General features: G+C 38.5%; 1 protein-coding gene across 1 annotated transcript in view; it reads left to right on the forward strand.

Annotated features, from left to right (window-relative positions):
* The window catches only part of LOC137962410 (uncharacterized), a 55,614-nt gene that overhangs the window by 21,602 nt on the left and 10,219 nt on the right, over positions 1-23,793 (forward strand). Inside the window, exons 5-7 of the mRNA XM_068809259.1 lie at positions 13,780-13,972; positions 16,406-16,668; positions 18,199-18,328. Of these exons, the coding sequence (XP_068665360.1) occupies positions 13,780-13,972; positions 16,406-16,668; positions 18,199-18,328 (586 nt within the window). The remainder of the gene's footprint in view (positions 1-13,779; positions 13,973-16,405; positions 16,669-18,198; positions 18,329-23,793) is intronic.

The following is a 23,793-nucleotide window of genomic DNA, read 5'->3' on the forward strand; positions in this document are numbered from 1 at the left end:
TTCAGCGATTGGCATGCTCAACCCCCAGAAAAAACCCACTCTGATTCCAGCTTTCAATACAATCCTGTTGAGCATGATACCTCCCATCTCCCTTTCTCACCCACACATGGAGGCCGATGTAATCATCCCGACTTTGAATCCACGTCCGAAGCTACCCCTCCCCTACACATTGCTTCACCCCCTATTCTAGCTACCTACTAAAGAAGAAGACGCGCTAGGAAAGTGCTATTTTACATGGTGAACCCAGTTCCGGCTAATCCTTTGCCTCCTGAGATAAATCACAGAATTCCATCCTCCCCTCTCCCAAATGAAAGGTCGTTTCACCTCATGGAGGAACTTCAACAAATATAATGATAAGATGTGGCAGCAAATGATGAACTTGGCGCACTTCATGAGAGTTGTCTATAGGGGTCAGCTGCCTGGGCACAACACCGCTCTGGGAGTCCAAAAATGAGGTAACTGTTACAATGTGGGACCCATCATGCTTACACAAGCTGGTGGGACCCACCATGAGCTCGAGAGGTGTCAACAAGAGTCCTCATACAAAGTGGTTCGAGCTCAGAGATAAGGAACATGTGCTGAAATAGAATAGAAGATTAGATGATCAAGTGGGACCCACGAAGATACCACTAGCTGGTACCTCTATCTACATGAGCTGGAAGATCACGTGGGACCCACAAGATATGATCATGAGTTGGCTCTCTAGCTTGATTCACGTCCTTAAAGAAGGTGTTTGTAGTTGAGTTAAATTAGTCTCTTAAATAGATAATGTAATCTTATCATAATAGGCTTATCTTAGAAAGTTCTAGTTGGAATGTAATTAGGAGTCCTAAGGTTAGTTGTGCATGGACTCTATCACCTCAACTATAAATAGGGGTGATTGTAACTCGGAAAAGGAAGCAAGTGTTTTTTTTTTTCTCCTCTCTCGTGTGAAGTGCTCTCTCTCTATTCTCCTTTATTTTCCTTTTCTTCTCTCTTAACCCGAGAGCCTTTCTCTTTTTCCCTTTTTTCTTTTTTCTTTTTTCTTTTTCTCTCCTCTTGCTCGAGGTATTATTCATAGAGTCCTAAATTCAACATGGTTATCAGAGATACCAATTTAGGATCCCCATTATGCTCTATGAATATATGATTAAAAGTTGCTCATAGAAGGCTCCTTATGAAGCAAGATTGAAGCTCATGAGATAAGTATTTATTTATGATATTATTAATTTTATGATACTGGTTTTTGGTATTAAGAGGTGGTTTAGAGATGTCCTTATGCATGTTTTTATCTTATGAAATTATGAGAATATATGCATCTTGAATTATCTTTGATTAGAAGAGATTAGCAAGGCAGTTTTTGTCGGTTTGCACAATAATTTGATCGAGACCAGTGCATATTGGATTTTTTTTTTTTTTTTATAAATCTGTGGGAACAAGATTACAGGATAAAGAAGGATGATGTTGAGCCTTTTATGAGTCATTATCCATTAAAATTAATTACTTAGCTTTTATGCTAAGCATCTCCTTTAACCAAGTTGGTTAAAGCCTCTCACTTGGTCATATTTTGATTACTTGATTGGAGAACTATTTTACTTGATTTGCCTACTATGGCTGAAGATAATATGAGTCACAAGAGTGACATATTCAGAATCACCATAGTACCCTTACGGAGGGGTATCAAATTTTATGAATTGGTCCACATCGGTTTGTCGATTTCTTATCACAAAGGACCTAGTTGGTCATCTCACCAACCGTGGACCACATATTGATGAAGATGATATATTCTATACCAAATAATTAAAGGAAAATACATTGGTTATTAGTTGGCTTATCAACAGTATGGAAGAACATGTCTCCAATAATGTCATTCTTCTAGAGACGGCTAAACAAATTTGGGAGACATGCGCCAAGTTGTATTCAAGCTCCGACAGCTTACAAAGGCCATATGATATTTTACAACGGATGCTTACCACCAAACAAGGAGACAATATACATGAATATTTGGCTCGCTTTCGAGGCTTTCTTCATGAATAGAAACTTGCCCAGCCAACCTCTATAGATATCTCTGTCCAAGATAAATAGAAAGAGGCCTTGATATATGCCTTGCTAACATTAAACCGCATCTTGAAGTTGCTAAGACTCACCTTCTTAGCTCTTCTGCGATTCCACTTTTGATGATGTATGTGCTACACTTCTCTGTATTCCAGACGCTTCTCCCTCTACTATTGAAATACCATCCGCTATGTACTTTGGACATAGGGGAACATCATCTGACCAAGGCCGAGGCCGAGGCAGATTTTATAGAGGAGGAAGTAGAAGAGGTGGAAGGACTACTTTTGACCGAACAAATGGGAAGGAATGCACCCATTGTAAGGGATATGGCCACACCAGAGACACATGCTTTCACCTGAAAGAATGCTCTATATGTGGTAGATTGGGCCGCTCTCGAGAAAAATGTTATAAAGCTAATGAGAATAAGGCTAACCAAGCCTTAGTGAGTGATACAAAAGTAGAGTAGTCTACCACAACAACTGCAAAAAATACTTTTACTGATGAAGACTATGAAATATTCCAAAAAATGAAGACCATGATGGGATCCTCCCCAAGTACTTCTTCACCAACTGCTGCCACCACCGCATCAGGTATGTTTTCTGCCTCCTCTTCATCCTGGATAATTGACTCAGGAGCCTCCGAGCATCTTACAGGTAACAGACATCTACTATACTTAGTTTCTCCACGTCTTTCACATAAATTTGTTACCATTGCTGACGGTTCACAAACAAAAGTTCAAGGGAAAGGATCCATTTCTATTACACCATCACTTATGCTCACTGATATCCTTTTCATTCCTACTTTCCCTTTGAATCTTTTATTGGTCAGTCAACTCACCAAACATTTTAATTGCTCTATCACTTTCTCACCCACTTCATGTGTGTTTCAGGATTTTACAACGAAGCGGGTGATTGGTGGAGGCTGTGAGCAAGAGGGGCTCTACTACCTGGATGTGCCACAAATAAATACTGCATCCACCTGTGACACTGAAACAAGGTTATGGCACAACCGGTTGGGACATCCGTCCGCCCAATATCTTCATCATATTTTTCCTAAAGCGCGGTCGGACCTTCATTTTGAAGCATGTCAAATGAGTAAACATCAGAGGTCTACATACTCACCTCGTCCAAAAATTAAAAGTGTCTCTCCCTTTTCGTTAATTCATACTGATGTATGGGGACCCTTGAGTGTTTCCAACATTTCTCAAGTTGAATATTTTATTACAGTTATTAATGACTTCACTCGTACCACTTGGTTATTTTTGTTTAAAGAGCGTTTTGAAATACCATTGATATTCAAATCTTTTCATGCAATGGTACTCACTCAATTTGGGCAAAAAATTAAAGACCTTCGGTCGGATAATGCCAAAGAATACACATCCAAAGATCTTGACTCGTTTTGTCAAGAAAATGACATTATTCATCAGACATCATATGCCTACTCCCCTCAACAAAATGATGTAGCCGAACAGAAGAACCGTCATATTCTTGAGGTAGCTCGCGGTTTACTATATGCCATGCAAGTTCCATACTTTTATTGGCCGCATGTTTTCTTATAAACCGGTTACCCTCTTCTGTTCTTGGTAAAAAATCTCCCTACTTTATTATTACCTGATGATGATCCTTTTTCAATGCCCTTGAGAGTCTTCGGCTATCAATGTTTTTTCCATATTTCCTCCCCAAAACACAGTAAATTTGATCCCAAATCTGTGAAGTGTATCTTTTTAGGATACTCTTGCACACAAAAGGGTTATGTTTGCTCTAATCCCTCTCTTCAGCGTTTACTTGTGTCTAGGGATGTCACATTTTTTGAAGACTCTCCATATTATTCTGATAATGCTCCTCCATGTTTATCTTCAGTACTAGGTTCTCCTCAATCGGTTGTGCCCTGTGCTGCTAAAACTACTTAGCCCCCAGAAACACTGGCTGACACCTCACCTGCTGAGTTGTTGGATCCTACCGAGGTAAGTCCATCTTCTCAGATTATTTTTGGCCCAGGATATGATACTCGTCCTAATGCAGTTAGGAAAGAGCCCAGATCATGCACCATGCCTTCTGCTTCTTATGCCATAACAAACTTTGTGTCTCATCATCGTCTATCCCTTGTTTGTTATTCTATCGGCTATTTCCTCCATACCTGTACCACAGTCCTATCAGAAGGCTCTCAAACATCCAGGGTTGAAGGTGGCTATGGATGAAGAAATGCAGGCCCTTTATGAAAATTAGACATGAGCTCTAGTCCCACTTCCTTCAGATAAGAAATCTGTCGGCTGCAAATGGGTATTGACGGTGCAACACAATCTGGATGGGTCCGTGGCTCGGTTGAAAGCTCGCCTTGTTGCTAAAGGCTATACACAATCTTATGACATTGATTATGAAGAAACCTTCTCTCCAGTGGCTAAATTAAACTCAGTACGTTTGTTATTATCTTTGGCAGCTAACTCTTCTTGGTAGGTCTATAACTTGATGTCAAAAATGCTTTTTTGAATGGGGATATAAAGGAGGACATTTATATGCAGCAACCACCTGGGTATGTGGTTGATTGAGAGTCCATATGTCGACTACAAAAATCTATTTATGGTCTCAAACAGTCGCCTCGTGCATGGTTTGAAAAATTTAGCCAAGCACTCATACGGGCCGGATTTCATAGATGCTCTGGAGATCACTCTGTCTTTATTATAGACACACCGAAGGGTAAGGTAATTCTAGCCGTATATGTTGATGACATTATTATAACTGGCAGTGATCCCGAGGGCATCCAAAAGACAAAGGAAAGGATATGTTTTGAATTCAAGACAAAGGATTTCGGACTGCTCAAATATTTTTTGGGTATTGAAGTACTACAATCTAGACATGGAATTATATTATCTCAAAGGAAGTATGTCCTTGACCTATTGGAGGAGATCGGAATGCTGGGATGTAGGCCAGCAAAAACTCCTATGGACTCGAATACAAAATTATGTGCAAGTACTGGAGAAGAAGTAGATGTTGGAAAATATCAAAGATTGGTGGGAAGACTTATTTATCTCTGCGTAACAAGGCCAATATTTCATATGCAGTCAGTGTGGTAAGTCAATCTATGCACAAACTACAACTCAGTCATTGACAAGCACTAGAACGGATATTACGATATCCGAAAGGAGTACTAGGAAGAGGGCTCCTCTATAAAAATATGGACACTTCAACATCGAAGGATTCTCAGATGCAGATTGGGCCAGATCCCCGAATGATAGAAAATCTACTTCGGAATATTGTACGATGGTTGGAGGAAACTTGGTTACATGGAGGAGCAAGAAACAAAATGTAGTTGCACGGTCTAGTGCAGAAGCAAAATACAAAGCCATGACAGACATAGTTAGTGAACTCCTATGGATCAGATCTCTCATAACTGAACTGGGTTTTTACAAAGAAGCTCCTATGAATCTATATTGCGATAATCAGGCTGCAATTCACATTACATCAAATTCAATCTACCATGAGAGAAAAAAGCATATAGAAATAGACTACAACTTCATACGAGAAAAATTCACTGTCGGCATCTTATCTCTCCAGCATGTATCTTCACAGAACCAGGTGGTAGACATTCTCACCAAACCAGTCACTCACAAAATTTTGTCCAACATCTGCAGCAAGCTGGGCATCTACGATGTTTTCTCGCCCCCAATTTGAATGGGGGTGTTACAATGTGGGACCCACCATGGCTACACAAGCTTGTGGGACCCACCATGAGCTCGAGAGGTGTCAACAAGAGTCCTCATACAAAGTGGCTCGAGCTAAGAGATAAGGAATATGTGTTGAAATAGAATAGAAGATTAGATACATGAGCTGGAAGATCATGTGGGACCCACAAGATAAGACCATGAGCTGGTTCTCTAGCTTGATTCACATCCTTAAAGAAGGTGTTTGTACTTGAGTTAAATTAGTCTCTTAAATAGATAATGTAATCTTATCATAATAGGCTTATCTTAGAGAGTTCTAGTTGGAATGTAATTAGGAGTCCTAAGGTTAGTTGTACATGGACTCTATAACCTCCTCAACTATAAATAGGGGTGATTGTAACTCGGAAAAGGAAGCAAGTCTTTTTTTTTTCTCCTCTCTCGTGTGAAGTACTCTCTCTCTCTAATCTCCTTTATTTTCCTTCTCTTCTCTCTCTATTCGAGAGCCTTCTCTTTTTCCCATTTTTCTTTCTCTCTCCCCTTGCTCGTGGTATTATTCATGGGGTCCTAAATTCAACAGTAACAAATGATCTTGTTATCTTGGAATGTTAGAGGTATTGGTGCTGTTCGGAAGTGTGACATGATTTCTAGCTTCCTTTTATCAGTTTAAGCCCTCAATAGTGATTCTTCAAGAGATGAAATGTCAGGAAATGACTGACGCCATTGCCAAGGAACTGTGGTAATGCCCTTCGATAAAGTGGTCGGCGGTTAATGCCATTGGGTACGCCGGCGACATTATTGTTACCTGGGACTCTGCTGATGCTCTCAACGTTACTGAGGGTTGTTTCTCATTGGGCATTCATTTCCGGGATCACTCCTCTGATAGAATGTGGTGCATAGGTGGAGTATATGACCCGACAAGATATCGGGGGAGAAGACTTTTTTGGGATGAACTCTTGGAGCTTAATCAGTTGTGGAGGTTCCCCTAGCTATTCACGGGTGATTTTAATGCTCTCTGCTACTGCAATGAGAAGAAGCCTCCGACTACTTGCATCTCTACCTTGATGAGGGGCTTTTCGGACTTCGTTGGCAGATGTGGTCTAGATGAGATTTTACTTTTCGGGAAGAATTAGACCTAGTCTAACGGCCAACAACAACCAATTCTCTTAAAACTGGAGCGCTTTCTGGCTTGTCTAGATTGGCTGCAACTTTTTGGAAATGTCACTGGTAGGGTGCTCAATAAGGTGGGATCTGACCACTGGCCTATCATGCTTTCCACCTTCTTTGAAAAATGGGGGCTTGCACCTTTCCATTTTGAAAACTCATGGTTGTATGAGAAAAATTTCGACTCTCTTATAAGTGGATGGTGGTTTGAGAGTCCAAATTATGGAAGAAGGGAGTGGGCTTTCCCTCTAAAGCTGCGGTTCTTAAAAGGAAAAATAAAGGAATGGGCTGCAAGTCGTCGTGCCTCGTTGGGTGCCGAGAAGGCTTCTCTACTCTTTTAGATAGCTGTTTTGGACATGGTGGAGGAACAAAGGTACTTATATCCTGCCGAGTTCTCTTTCCAAATTTCTCTGAATACTGAACTCAATGTAATTCTGCATCAAGAGAGGATTCGATGGAAGCAAAGAGCCCGATTTAAATGGCTGAAGGAAGGTGATGCTAATACTAAGTTTCTTCATGCCATCGCATTGGCAAGAAGGAGATCCAACCAAATTACCTCATTATGCATTAATAATGAGGTAACGTCGTGTTGGACCTCGATCACTAATGTGTTGATTCAGTTTTTCACAGATTTATATTCAGAGGATTGTTCAAATTAACCAAAAGTTCAACACATCAGTTTCTCCAGTCTTTCTCTAACAGCTGCCTCCCTATTAGAGTCCCCTTTTTTTGTTGGAGAAATTGAGCGTGCAGTATTAGGTATGGAGAGTGATAGGGCCCCAGGGCCAGATGGTTTTAACAAGGATTTTTTTAAAAAGTTTTGGTCCAGGGTCAAAGTGGATATCATTGCAATGATACATGGTTTCTTCAAGAATGACATCACATTCCACAACATCAGAGCTTCCTTCATCACTTTGGTTTCGAAGATGACCAACGTTGAGAAATCGGAAGATTTTCGGCCTATTAGTCTCGTTACAAGTGCATACAAAATCATTGCTAGAATTCTGGCTTATCGCCTACAGGCTTTTCTCCCAAACGTCATCCATTGCGGGCAAGATGCATTCCTCAAGAGGAGAGAAATTCTAGACTCCACAATGGCATCTCATGAGCTTATTGATCACTTCAGCCGCATCAAGCACCCGAGAATTGCCCTCAAGCTTGATTTGGAAAAAGCTTTCGACAGAGTAAATTGGATACTTGTAGATGAGCTAATGGAGCGAATGGGTTTCAGCGCAAAATGGAGATTTTGGATTAGAAGTTGCGTGGGCTTGGCCTTGTTAAGGAATAGTCCCACATGGATTAATGAGTACAAAGATCTTGAGTTTATTAGTTGGGAAAGAGACTTCCTAAGGTGGCTAGTCATTTTGGGATAGGGCCTTGGACCCAATTTAACATGGTATCAGAGCAGGTACTCATATGTGGGCTTGCACCTAAACTATCTACTTGTAGAGCCACAAAAGAGGGCCTACACCTAAACTATCCACTTGTAGAGCCACAAAAGAGGGCCTACACCTAAATTGCCTACTCCTAAATTATCCACTTGTAGAGCCACAAAAAGAGGGTCTACACGTGAGGGGGAGTGTTAAGGAATAGTCCCACATGGATAGTGAGTACAAAGATCTTGAGTTTATTAGTTGGGAAAGAGGCTTCCTAAGGTGGCTAGTCATTTTGGGATAGGGCCTTGGACCCAATTTAACAGGCCTCCTACACACTCATTCTCAATGGCTCGGTTTGCGGGTATTTCAAAGGAACCAAGGGGATCAGACAGGGTGACCCGCTCTCCCCTCTTCTTTTCAACATTGCGGCAGAATTCCTCTCCTCTATGTTCTACTCGACTGTTGACCTTTGGTGGCTACCCCATAGTAGTCCCCAATAGACTTTTAATATCCCCATTCTCCAGTATGCGGATGATACCATCATTTTTGGGATCAGAAATATGGAAGGAGCTAGAAGGATCAAAGCGGTCTTGGGACTCTTTGAATTAGCATCGGGGCAGAAAGTTAATTGGGGAAAAACATCCCTCATGGGTTTTAATGTTAGCCCTAAGCTCTTAGCTGAGATGGCGAATCTTTTTGGATGTACAACATCTAACATCCGGACCACTTACCTTGGGTTCCCTCTCTTTAATGGTTGCATAAACCAAAGTCTTTGGAATCTTGCGGTGGAAAAGATCGAGACCCAACTTGCAACCTGGAAGGGCCATTTTCTCAGCAAAGCAAGAAGACTCATCCTCCTAATATCTCGTATTGCAGGAATCCCAAACTACGCCTTGTCCTACATCCGTGTGTAAAGCCATGGATAAGTTAAAAATAAGTTTTCTCTGGAGGGGATCGAGTGATGCTTTTAAATATCATTTGGTCAGATGGGAGGAAGTTTGTTTGCCAAAGCGGATGGGAGGATTGGGGATTCGGAAATCGAAGTAAATGAACCAAGCTCTACTCTTAAAATGGATTTGGAAGTTCAACAACATTTCTTCTAATCTTTGGAAGGAAATGATAATTGTTAAGCTTGGTTGTCCTTCTCCATGGTGGACTTCAAGGGGTAACAGGAGATATCTATCACCAATTTGGAGATTACTATTCTACTTGTTCTTAAATTTACCTCAGCCATTAGATTTTATGTTGGAAACGGTAGATCCTTAAAATTCTGGGAGGATTGGTGGGCGGGACAGGATCCTCTACAGGCCTCGTCAGGAATCTTTTTCTCCTCTCTTTGCGATGGGAGATATTAGTAGCCGATGCTTTCTAGGCGGATGGTTTGAGCCTGCACCCCAGAAGGGGTCTTTCCAATACTGAGGCTTTGTAGGCAAGTCGGTTGATGGAATCTTTGCAATCTTTCAGACTAAGATCTTCAGCAGCGGACAAGCTCATTCGGTGGTTTGACAAAAACGGTATCTTCTCTGTGTCCTCTGCTTATGGATACATCAATGGTTGGCATTTAAATCAAAGGGGGCATGAGATATACTTTGCATGGGGTCTTTGTGCCCCACCAAAGGTAAAATTCTTCATGTGAAGTGCTTGCCAAAGAAAGATACTCACGACAGATGTGCTTAGACGGAGAGGCCACCCATCTATTGATCCCCTCTGCCCATTATGCAATTAAGAGGTTGAAACCGCCAACCACATTCTGTTACAGTGTTCTTTCACGTGGATCGTGTGGACTTCCATCGTTTGTAAGACGGGGCTGCAATTCTGTATGTCAGCAGATCTGATCACCTTCAGCAAGTCGCTCATTGGTATTCCCCATCCTGGGCTTGTAAAGCTAATGATCTCTACTTGTATTGGTTTTATTCTGTGAGGCTCTGGAATGAACGCAACCGCAGGCGTTTTGATGCTAAATGTGAAACCGCGGTAAGAGTCGCTGATCGTGTGTCGGGTCAAATCTTCGCTTGGCTTCTTACTAAGAAGACCTTCTCCTCCTTTGTGGGTTCCTCTATCCGAGATAATTCAAGCAACTTGGTTAGGATGCAGATTGGTGCTAAGGTCCCAGTCATGCGGGAATGGACCCCTTCAGAGCCTGGTTTCTTCAAGTTGAATTTTGATGGTTCTTCCCTTGATAATCCCGGGATTATTGGCTTGGTAGTTATCTTGGATTCCTCCAGTAATCAGTGTTTCTCTTATCTTGAAAACACGAAGCCCATTAGGTATTTTTGACTCAATGTCGGCTGAGCTTCATGGCCTCCTCAATGGGCTTCGTGTTTTCAGAGACAACTGTAGTGGCCCTCTTCACATCAAAGGAGACTCTAAGGTGGTTATTGGTAGGAGCGATTGTGCATCTTCCTTCCCCCCCCCCCCCCCCTCCTCGGGTGGCGTCACTGTGACACTTTTCGGGAGATTCTAGATATTGCCTCTCAATTCTCATGTATTTGGCCTCACAATCCAAGATCTACAAATTCGGCAACTGTTGTGCTTGCTAAGCAAGGAGCATTCCTTCAATCACTTGTTGTTAGGGTTTTGCTCCCTAGACCTCTATATTGTTGTTTGTTAATATTTACATCCTTTAAAAAAAAATACTCAGCCTTTGCACTAGATCTAGCTACAACTGTCTGTTTTTTACTTTTTCAGCTGATGAGGTTACCTTTAACAAAACAACAGTAGCCTAACATAAAACGTCTATTCATCTTACACTTAGTATAATCGGCATCAGAATACCCAATTACATCAACTTTTCCATTCTGAGTATAGAAAAAACCTTTTCCAGGTGCACCCTTCAAATACTTTAAAATCCTCTGTGTAGCTTCTAAATGCACTTTTTGAGGATTTTCCATTAACCGGCTCACAAATCCCACGATAAATGAGATATTCGGCTTGGTGTCATATATAAGTTTACCTACTAACCGTCAGTATTGAGTTCTACCCTTGAGTGTAGGACCTTGGGTATCATGCAGATTATGATAGGCTTCTATGAGAGTGTCTACTGGTTTAGCACCTAATAAAACATACTCCTATAGTATAGCCAATATATATTTTCTTTGAGAAATAACAATACCTCGCTTGCTATGAGCAACTTCAATTCCAAGGAAGTTAAGAGAGCCCAAATCCTTTATCTGAAAATGCGTAACCAGATATTGTTTAATTTCTGTAATACCATCGAGGTCATCGCCAGATAGCACAATGGCTCCATATTCACGTACTCATGTAGATCACCTTTCAGAAAAAACATTCTTCACATCAAGTTGAAAGAAAGGCCCACCCTTATTAATAGTCACAAAGATTAAGATACGTATCGAAGTAAATCGGGCCACAAGAGAGAATGTTTCAAACACATCAACACCAAAGGTCTGTGTATATCCCTTCGCCACCAGTCATGCTTTGTGCCATTGAATGGAGTCATTGACATTATATTTGATAGTATAAACGCAACGACACCCCATAATAGCTGCTCTTGCCAGTGGATCACATAGATGCAATGTTCCTTGAGACATCAAAGCATTCATCTCATCATCCATAGATTGTTTCCATTTTGGAGAGCACAAGGCTTCCTGCACTGAATGAGGTGCAAAGGAAGTAGACAATGACATAACAGAAGCCTTAAAGGAAAGCGAAAAAAAAATCAAGGGAAACATATTTTGAGATCGGATGAGTAGTACGAGATTGTTTACTTTTTCGTAGACTAATGGGCAAGTCCAAGTCAGAGACAACAAGATCTGTAGGCAATAAAGAAGCTGGTGGATCAAGAAAAGAGAGTTTTGTAGAGGTAAATGTTGGAGGCACTGCAGGAGCAAGTGAGCGACGGTTATAAACACGAAGAGGCAATTAAGCACTTGGTGGAGCTGGTACATCCAAAAATGCAACAACAACAAGATTGTTTGAAGGGGACTCAGTAGAGACAGGAAGCTCAGTAGAGGATGCAAAATCTGTAATATGTTCAAAGAAAGTCACATCAATTGACACATGTTTTCCATTAAAAAGGATCATAATAATTGTACCCTTTTTGTCGACGATAATATCCCAGAAAGACACATTTGATAGACTGAGGTGATAACTTATTTACCGAAGTTCCAAACATGTGAACAAAACAAGTACATCCAAAAACACAAGGAACCACATCAAATGATTTACAATTCGGCATTAAAACATAAAGAAGAACTTGACCACTAAAAACAGATGAGGACATACGATTAATCAAGTAACATGAAGCTAAAATTGTATCCCCCCAAAAGGATTTAGGAACATTCATATGCAGTAATAGTGTTTTTGTAACCTCAAGGAGATGTCTGCTTTTATGTTCAACCACTCCATTTTGTTGTGGTGTATAAGGGTAGGAAGTTTGATGGTAATACCATGAAAAACACAAAACTTTGAAAATTTGAGATTACGATATTCCAAACCATTATCAGTATGAAGTACATGAACACAAACACAAAGTTGATCTTTATTTAATTGAAAAAATTGACGAATACATCAAATACTTAAGACTTTTCCCATAGGAGATACAACCAAGTTACTCTACTGAAATCATCAATAAATGACACAAAATACATAAAACCAAATAGACTAGGGATCCGACACAGACCCCATACATCAAAGTGAACTACTTCAAACAATTTGGTGCTTCCAAATCGTAGAGCCCTCCATTCTCATGTTTTGAACCAATCATCCTCTGTGTTTGCAAGTCCTAGAAAACACAAGAAGTAGGATAAAAGGTTATTGAACTGTTTACGGATTTATTAGTATGACTCACAGATAAGAGATTAACTGGAAATTTTGGAACAAATGGGACAAAATCTAAGGCCATTTGTGGAGTAGTTTGAAATGTACCTTCCCTTTGAGTAGGATAAAGGATCACCTTGTCTTATTCCTCTTGTGCTCTGGAAATATCCACATGTTGTTCCATTGATAAGTACAGGAGTACAAGACCCTGTACTTTCACTTCCTTTGACCACTTGCATAAGGTAAGTACAAGAATTTCCCTAAAATACTCTTACAACTAAGGAGCTTGGTGCCTAAGTAATCCTATCATGCACTTGATGCAAAATAAGAGGGTGCTCAAAAAATAGAAAGTCTACCCACAACTCCCTTGCACCCAAGTTCTTGCAATTCAAAATAGGAAAAAGCCTCGGTCTTGTGCAAAATTAAGCAAATTATAATTTTCTATTTGTGGAGTCTACTTGAGACAAAAAGTACTATATCTAGATTGTCTTCATGGAATTCTCTTTCCTTACTCAACAACAATCTTAATCATCACTAAAGAAAACATATGTGCATATGGAACTGAACTCTGCCAATTTTAGGTGGAACTTGCAGTGTTTGCTGGGAAAGTTTGGAAGGTTTATAGATGTTGTTGGGCCTACTCATTGTTTTTTTCTTCTTGAATCTTTCATTTTCAAAAACAGTAATTCTCTTCTTTCCTTTTCTTATTCTGAGATGGCACTTTGAAATTGCTTTCTTGTGAATTGTTCTCTAATCATTTGAATATTTATCCAGATCATGGGGTATAAAATTTTTACGCATGAGATTCACTCAAGTTACGCAGCAAGGATAGACAATTTTAGGAGCTATGATACAATCAGTAAAGATATTACTCAGAGGTGGACATATCCTTTTGTGCCAGATGTTCAGTTTTGTGGAAATTGCCCTTTGAATAAGCTAGAAAGACAAGGGATCTACAAGGCAGCAGGTAGGCATGAGAACAATTTCTTGACAAGGTTTCTATTAGGTATTAGATGGTGGTGGCTTTCTGGAAATTTTCTTTTGATGAAATATTTACTTTCCGTATTTGTTACTTTTTATATTTAGGTTGAACTTTCATGTACTTTCTAATAGACTTTCCATGGAGCTGCTGTCATAATTTCTTTTTCTTAAATCTACACTTAGGTAAGTGTGTAGATATTCTATTTTACATGTTTATTATCTCTTTTCGTTTATCAATGTGAGAATGGAAATCATGTCCTCCAGCTGAAGTGACGCCAAATTAATAGCTGCATTCTTACTATGTACTATTCACATTTGCATATTTGTTTGACATAGATACCTTTGTTTATTACCGCAATACCTTCTGTTGTATGGCAAATGAGCGTTAGTGTTTGTTTTATTTAGTTTTTTTAATTTTTTATGTGGGTATTACTTTGAAAATTGTGAGGTACTTTTGTAACATTTGTAAAAGATACTCATGTGAGCATCCCATACAGTCCAGTGCCATCTATTCGAACTAGAACTGCTGTCCTCTTTGGTTAGTTCATTGCTAGAACGTATTTTCCATTGAAAGCCAGCTGAGCAGGTTGTCTGGATGGTGTGGTAAAAAATCAGCTTGTCAAAGAAGTGAAGAAAGTCCCTAACCACTTTACTAAACTATTTGAAGCTAAAAGGGCATCATTGTAATAACAGCTGTTCATGAGTTCATTATATTGGTATTTAAGTTCTCTTTTATTTCAGTTTTACTCCAGTTTTTATGTTTAGGTCAGGTGGTCACTTATAAATTTTAACCTTAAATAATTAAATAAAAAGAAGACGAGGGGTCTAGCAACACGCAAATTGAACAGTCTACTCCTTTATAGCCCTGGAGAGCTCTCTCATTCTCTTTCTGTTTTCTGTTTTCTCTTGTCTTGCTCTCTTCATCTCCTTTTTTGAACTCTACAAAGCCCTTAACAGAGTATACTTTCTTTCTCTGTCTCTCTGTCTGTCTCTTGCTGTCTGTTGTTTGTCTGTCTATCTGTCACAGAGTATGCTTTCTTTCTCTCTGTCTCTCTGTCTGTCTCTGGCTGTCTGTCGTTTGTCTGTCTGTCTGTCTCTCACTTTCTCTAAACCCCTTTCTCTCAATTTTGTTTTACTGTTATGTCATGAATCCTTAAAGTTGTATTAACCAGATTAACATAGTTGTAGAACAAAACTTAAGGCTTCATTGTCGCTTAGGAAGTTTGATTTTCTGTGTATATGTGGAAGAAAGTAGTTTGTTGTCCTGGGTTTGAGGTTCCAGAGTTTTAAAGGTGCATCTGTTTTGAGGTGAGATTTGTTCTTCTCTCTATTTAATCTCTTTTTAAATTTCATTGGGTTGAACTGCCCTATTTTGGAAAAATAGGGTTGATTCCCAGTATTTTGGTTTTTAATTATCTAGTGCACCTAAAGGGCTTTTTTGCACAAAATTGGGAATTGAGCCCAATTAAAATTTTCTTTCCTGTTTCTGCTTTGTTCTTTGCATCATTTTTTCTTTTTTCCTTGCACACCCCTTCCCTTCCATTCCTGTGTTTTTATTTCATCTTTCACAGCCCTAACTATGGTAGAATTTTGCACAAAGTCAGAAGTGAATCCAATTCGTCTTTTCTTCCACTGTTGCAATTTGTGGAACTCTTGTTGGGGTATTGTTGTGTCACCTTAGAGGTTCTGGTTGGGACTCTTTGTGGGTTCATATTGATTAGGATTCTTACTTCTTCACCTTATCTATATCTTCTATTGTTTGCTTTTTCAATTTCATTGAGAGATCTCACCTATTATTCAGTCATGGTGGCTGAGAAATCTTTTTTGTTTTTAAAATAAATTTTACTGAAGGAAGAGGGGATATTTTTCAATAGATAAAGAAGGGGGAATAGAAGCAGAAATATTACATCGCAGCTGAAAGAAGAAACCAGCAAAACAGGAGGCCAGCTAAGAGAAAATACAATACATAAAAATAGAAAATATTTTTTTCTTTTTCAAAAACGACAATACATCCATCGTGATATTTAAAAGGGGAGAAAAACCTCCCACAAAAGAGTTATAGAATCTGCCATGCTCAGTTTTCAGAAAGTAAGAGAAGAATCTTCCATGCTTTCTGCGCTCAGCAAACCATAAGATCAAGAGACCAGAAGGCATCTGCGAAGGTGACAAATCTCATCATGAATGGTGAGAGGAAGGGTCTTTCCCTGAAGAAAACCAGCTAATAACTTGTCATGAGTCACTTTCCATCATAAAAGGGCAGGAGTTAACTATCCTTTCAAGTGGACAGTTGACTCTCTTTGCGTTATATAATTATTTATAGGTTCAACCATTTTTTGGCAGCTAATAATGTCTGATATAATTTATTGGATTGTTTTTATGTGTAATTCATCATGAACTTGACATGACAATGTTTTCTCAGATGTCATACAATCACGTTCTGCACAAATTGGTCCTTTCACATTGGTTGGAAGTGGGACCTCAATTGGTGACAACTCTACTATCTCAAATTCAATCATTGGTCGAGGTTGCATTATTGGGTCCAATGTTTCAATTGAAGGTTCCTATATATGGGATAATGTCACCATTCATGATGACTGTAAGATAAGCCATGCAATAGTTTGTGATGATGTGGTTGTAAGGGCAGGGGCAACTCTGGAACCTGGAGTTATATTATCATTTAAGGTAACATGTCTCTGCTTTTTGTTGTAGCAATGTTTAAGCACTTAGTTGTCTTGTATTTGTTTTGAACCCGTACACTGTAACCAAGGATGTTGGTTTCATGGATTGTATTTGTTTGAGGCATATTCTGCTTATTCTCTTGGAGTGAAGGCATTTCTGTCCAGTTAGAAGATTTCTAGGGAGCGTATCTGCTTATTCTCTCAGAGTGAAGGCATTCCTATCCTTAGAAGATTTCTAGTTAGAGAAAGTGCTTATTCTTTTTCTAAGAATAGAAGTCATTAATGTGTGATTATAACCTTAAAAACCTATATTTTTTTTCATATCCCTTTTATCCTTTTACTAATCTCTTACTATCTCTCTAACTCCAAACTTCAGTATGGATATAGTAAAATGAGCTTTGATTACTTAAAACTATCTCACCCCAAATTAAAATTATTTAAATTAATCTAATCAGATAGGAGCTGGTGAATGAAGTCAATAGTGATTATCATTTGTCTTTTAAAAATTTATGTATGGATTATAATAAAATTTCGACTTGAAACTTAAATATTTATCAGTAAAAAATGGAAAAAAAATATAGACTCAGGTCCATGCAGGTGGTGCAAGCAGCTTCTCATTTAACATCAGCTTTAGATTTAATGACTTAAAATTTTCATTTCTTCCTGTTTTACTTCCCTCCCCTCCCTAATCCCCTAGGAGTCCATGCTTGACATCCATTTCAGGATTTCATTTGTTTCTTTTTTTAAAATGATAAATGAGAGATAATGGCATATGTTGCAAATTTCGAGTATAACAAAATACAATCTTTCAAACCTTATAACTTTTCAAGCATTAAATTGGATGCATTCAATGGTTGCCTGGACTTGTTTCCCACCTCCGTGCCCTCTTACCAGCTGCTTTGACTTTGTGTCTATCCAACTCAAGTGCTTTTGGCCCTGATGGCCCATCTTATGCCAACTAGGCTAATTGTCCAATATTGAGTTTCAGTATGGAAGTTGGAGCCCCGCGATGAATGGGTGGTCAAGTAGTTTCACCTGAATTTGACTGTGTAGTTGGACACAATGGATGTTATTGACCTTTTTTATTTTGCTACTATAAATTCTTGTTGTTATCTTTTAGAAAAAAAATCTTGGTAGTCTTTCTTCAGAACTGAACTGTAGTGACATGTTGACATGCTCGCATAGAAAAAAGAAAAATGAGGCTTAGAGATTGTTTGACTCAGTGGTTTAATCTTGCAATTAATGTAGATTACAGAGGTTTGCTAACAGGTATCACCCAATTTTGGCTTATCAGAAGTTATGTACTCGTAGGTAGACCACTTATTTTCGCTGTCTCCTTTTTCCCCTTCACTTCTTAATAAAATTTTCAATCACTTTGAAAGAAGTCTGTAGTCAAAGAAAATTTTATATTGTTAAAGTGATGCATGTTCTGCTTGAAATAGCTGATGGTTTGAATCAAGAATTAACAAATGATCAGTAAGTCTTTTTCAGGTTAATAAAGTTATAGCTAGCTCTAATAACTTGTCTCTTCCAGGTTGCAATTGGGGCACAGTCTGTTGTCCCTGCTTATTCAAAGGTATCTCTGCTCCCTCAACCAAAGAAACAAGATAGTGATGAAGAACTAGAATATGCAGACAGTAGCAGTGGAGTGTTAGAAAGCCCAAGTAAATTTTTTATTTTTAATTTATAAATATTTTTTGTTGATCCTTTTCTCATTTCTACAGTCAACTGAGCTGACATGCATGCAATTTGCATAGGAAAACTTGTATGATGTAGAGATTTGTATATATGCATCTTACCTCCGAGCACCTCTTCATTTGTCCAAAGATGAATTATCTCTGCATTGCTGATGTAGATGCACTTGGTCTGTGTTAAAAATTGACGGGAAAAATTAAAAAGAAGGAGAGAATAGGAACTTGAGAGCTGCCGCAAAAGAAGAGGGAAAAAGATCAGGGTGATGCATGTTCCCTTTCCCCCTTATATCATTTACTTAAGAAAAAGTAGTTACAATGAGAAATGTCCCTCTCACTTACAAGCCAATAAACTGTCTTAAGACATATTAAATGTAACGAGTTAATGCTCTGAGATTAAATACTAGAGGATAAATTACAACTATGTCCTTAGATCTAAAATTACCAAAAAACTATGATTACACTTTTCAACACGCCGTCAAGCTGGAGCATATATATCTGGTTGTCTCAACTTGTTATAAAACACACCAAATTCCTTCTTGCTTGGCAAAACGAACATATGGAGTATTTGTTTTCATATTCATGATAGCATATCTAATAAAGTGACAATACACTTCAATATGCTATGTCCTCTTACTAAAAACAAGATAATTTGCAATGAAAACCAGAACTTGATTCATTTAAAAAAAACAATGTTCATTTAAAAAAAAGAAACCAGAGTTGATTATCAATCCTCATCACCATAGGTTTTTCCACTGCAAACCAGATTCAACTACCCAAGATTATCCCACGTCAACTTGCTAATAGTATGAGTTATGGCCTTGTATTGTGTTTAACATTTGATTTAGACACCATAGCTTGTTTTTTACCTATCCAAGTGACCAAAGTTCTTTCACAAAGGTGCAATAATCACTAGATCTTCTATCCACCTTCGTTTCTATGTAACCAGCTTCTGAAATGCCCACAATGTTTAAGTGCCCCTTTCATATACTTCATTGTCCTGTAAACAGCATCTAGAAGAGTGAGTCTTGGGCTTGTCACAAATTTACTTACAACACTCGTTATATAAGCAATATGTGGGCTCGCCACAGTGTATAAATCACCTTATGACCAACCTTCGATATTGATTTTTATCCTTCCAGACGCATCTCTGATCATTATGCAAATTAACGTTAGACTCCATAGGCTTCTCAACTGGTTTAGTTAGTCTTATTTAAGATAGTAAGTTAGTAACCTGCTCTTCTTTCTTTGCTTTTTTTTTTTTCTTGTGAAAATGAGTGACAAACTTTCTTTGAGATTGCAGAATTCTAGACTTGCTTTTAGCAACTTCAATACTAAAAAAATACTTCAAGTGCTCCAAATCCTTGACTTGAAAATGTCGTTATCCTTGATGCCATGCAAATCACTTCCAGTGATGACAATGTTGTCCTCATAAACAATTAACACAATTGCTCTAATTTCTAGCTTGAGGTAAATACTACATGGTCTAAATGACTTTGTATAAATTGAAAGGACACTACCACGTTATTGAATTTTTTGAACTAAGCTTGAGGACTCTGTTCTAGATCATAGATTGCTTTTTGTAATCTGCTCACTTTATCATTTTCTCTCTTAGCAACAAAGCCTAGAAGTTAATCCATATTTATTTCTTCTTTTATAAACCATATAGAAAAACACTTTACATCTTATTGATAAAGTGACTAACCATTATTCACAACAATTGTATCAAGTGACTAGGCTTTATTCAGAATAACTAAAATTTTAATTTGCACTGAACTCAACCTAGCAACTGGAGAAAAGATCTTTAGATAATCAACTTCTAAGATCAGATATAACCTTCGGCTACTAACTTGGTCTCATATTGCTCAATAGTATCATTTTGATTATACTTAATTGCAGATACTCCACAATAACCAACGACTTTCAAAGAACCCATGTCTGTCTAAACTGCAACACTTGAATCTCTTCTTCCATTGTATACTTCTATTTCAGAGATAAGACTTGTTGGTGAGAGTTTGAGGTAGAAGAATTGGACAAAGAAGACACAATTGATTGATATGGTGGATATAAATCGTCAAAAGATGTTGAACAAAGATTTTTAAAAGCCGACTACAAGGTCAACTAATTGTGGAAGGGGATTTTATTTTTGTGTTTTTTTATTTTTTCAGAAAGTGCTAATTTTATTAAGGAGCCCAGGGGCTAACAGAATTATTGAGCATGAGAAAGGGGGTACCTAACAATGAGAGATTGGAGGGACACTGAGGGGGGACTCATTAGTGGTTACCAATTGGTGTAACAGGAAAAATCCTCATCCTTGGAGGTCGAGAAACCTATTTTTTGAAGCTATGGACCTCACTGATGATGTAATTGGATGGAGTCTTGTTTTGAGGTCAGCCAATTCTTTGGCTGACTTCCTTGCTAAGTAGGGGGTTTCCTACCATTCCCTCATTGTAAGGAATCCCTCCCCTTGTTTTCTAGCTGTCTGCCTTTACGCTGTTGTTATGAAACTGTACTCTTTCTTCAAAGGTCAAAAGACACAAATTTAGACATAGGGTGCTGAGTAGAGGATCTCACGCCTTGTATAAGAGTGATAGGAAGATCAAGGTAGGAGGAAGACTAGAAGTAGAATCCCCATATGAATTTAATGATGGCGGAGGAGCTGCATCCAATTGATTTTCTGAAGTGTTTCTTTTTGAGGTTTCTGCAACTGTCTCATGAGTAGAATGTGATAGAATAACAACAGAAACTGGAGGAGGGATAGATGGAAGAATTGACCTCGTGCTAGACATTTCAAACTTAAAGTAATATGGAATACCTTCAAAAAGTGCAGCAAATACAAGAAGATCATATCACTTTGGATTCTTTCTGCAGACAAGAGTACCCTTAAAAGACATCTTTGATTGACAGGAGTGATAGTTTCTGTAGATGTTCCAAACGAATGCCCAAAACAATCACACCTGAATACACAAGGAGGCGAGGAAAATGGTTGGATATCTGTTTTCAAGACCCAAATAGGAACTGTATTTTTCAAAATTGAGGAAGGCATGGGATTAAGTAACATGCCATTGTATTTTAATAGTTTATACATCCTTAATTAAAAAAAAGAAAGTAACAAGCCATTAGCAAAATATCTTCCCATAAATGAATAACATCCAAGACCACAAAATGTGAATAACATCCAATATTTGTCTAACTTTTTTTTCAACAACTCTCCAATATTTGTCTAACTTTTTTTTCAACAACTCCACTAGGTTTGGGGTATAAAGACTATGTTTATGTAGGAGACATTTGAGGGATAGAAATCCAATAACGAATTATTCATATACTAATGTCCATTGTCGGATTGAAGCACACAAGTATGAGAACCAAATTGACTTGTTATTCATTATAACATGCTCTTTATTCATTATTACATGCTTTGAATACTGAAAATTTTATACTTGTTTTTCAACATATAAACCCAAATAACCCTACTACAAATATCAATGAAAGTGATAAATTATAACCAAAATGACTTGATACACAAAGTGGGCCCCTTACATTAAATGGGCCAACTTAAAAGGAGTATCATTCCTGTTATTGGCCCTAGGAGGAAAAACTGAATGATGATGCTTCTTTAATTGTCATGTTTCATAGTCAAAAGACATTGTCGGACTCATTAATGGAAATAATTGGTGAAGCTTAACTGAAGACAGAGGGCCAGGTACAAGGCCCCTGATACAAAAACAAATGATTGCAGTGCTCTGGATCTTCGATTAACAACAGCATCCATATAATATATCCATTCCTTTCATATACCTCACCGATCATCTGCTTTGTGTAGAGGTATTGAAAAACACAAATTGAAGGAGAAATATAACTGAGTAATTCAAGGCTTTTGTAATATGACTCACAGGCAAAGGACCCATTGGAACGTTATTAGCATATAAGATAGGATGACAATGATATGGAAAGAGTGGCGTAGACCAACCCCTCACCACACACACAAGAACTAGACCCATTTGCTAATGTAATGGACTCTAATGAAATCAATTGATGCATAGCAGAAGTGATGAGACTTAGTTGTCATACAAGTAGATGCCCCTAAACCCATGTATCAGTCAAAAAAGATTTGTTCCAATTGCGCACATCAATTTCTGAAACTCATCTCTAATGCCTGACACCACATCAAACTCAATATCAACACCTGAAGCGCTTCCACCTTCTTGTACTGCTTTTGGGTCATGCAAGTTTACTAAATTTGTCCCAGCACCTGTCAACTAAATGGTTAGTGCAACCATAAATGCACAACACTTCCTATCACCTTGTCCATGACCATCACCTCCCTTGTGTTCTCCCCCTCGTTCTTGGCCTTCACCTCTCTGACCACCAGTTCACCCTCTGGTAGCTTGAATGGAATTAGAGTTGATGGTGGAGGCATCTGTCTTGTTATAAGACTTTATAACAGGAGTAATAGCTGTTTCAGCTCATAATTATTGTGTGTCATTGAAAAGGTGTTCTATTCCATACTATCATGGACTTTCTTTTTTGTTTTCTTCTCCTCATATCCTAGATCTGTTGTCAGATGTAAGTGGGCTGATCTAGCATATTTTTGCAGTACTTCTCTGCCCACCTTAGTTACGTGGGAACCTCCTCAAGTTGGTCACTACAAGTTGATTTCTGATGGCAGTTCTATTGGTATCCAGGGCCTGTAGGAGTTGAAGGGTTCTTAAGGATCATGAAGGTCTCATTAAATTGGTTTACATGGGGCTGTTGGAAGATGTGAGGCAATTACTGCTGAGATTAGTGCTCCTTTGCGTGGTGCCTGATTCCATTTACAGCTCCTTCATTAGTTGAGGGCGATGCCTTCACTGTCATCTCTTGGTTTTCAGGCTGTTTGGTCCCAGCTTGGTGACATAGGCTTATGATGAAGTTTTTCATTTATTACGTGTTATCACTTTTGCTTGGAAACATGTTTTCTGATCAGCTACTCATCTTCCTGATGGTTTAGCAAAATCTGGGGTATCTTGGCCTTGTACTCCTATTGGGGAAGATACTCCTATTGGGTAATCTTCCCCGTGGGCCTTGACCCTTTTGTAACTTGCCTTTTTTTTTTTTTTTTGAAAGGATGTATATATTAACAAAAAGAAATACAAATTTTGTAACTTGCCTTTGATAAATGAAATTCTGCCACTTTTTTTTTTTTTTTTTTTTTTTAAAAGAGCACAAGTATCATCAAGGGAAGGTTCTTCTTTACTAATTAACGCTTATGGTCAATTGGATTCATACTCTGGCCCTAGGGTATGAAGATAACATGCTAACTTCACTTCTTCTCTCTACTTATGAGCCTCCCTCTCATCCATAGTCAAGGGTGATACATATTAATCTCTTGCCAAACACTCTCCATTCACCGGTAAACTCTGGCCATGGTTCCAATTTTTACTAAGCTTGCTTTTTAC

Source organism: Aristolochia californica, unplaced genomic scaffold (assembly GCF_029961685.1).
Source record: "Aristolochia californica isolate CCGP_79_NKW_82.1479 unplaced genomic scaffold, dmAriCali1.0.hap1 SCAF_4, whole genome shotgun sequence".
In the NCBI taxonomy this organism is placed as follows: domain Eukaryota; kingdom Viridiplantae; phylum Streptophyta; class Magnoliopsida; order Piperales; family Aristolochiaceae; genus Aristolochia; species Aristolochia californica.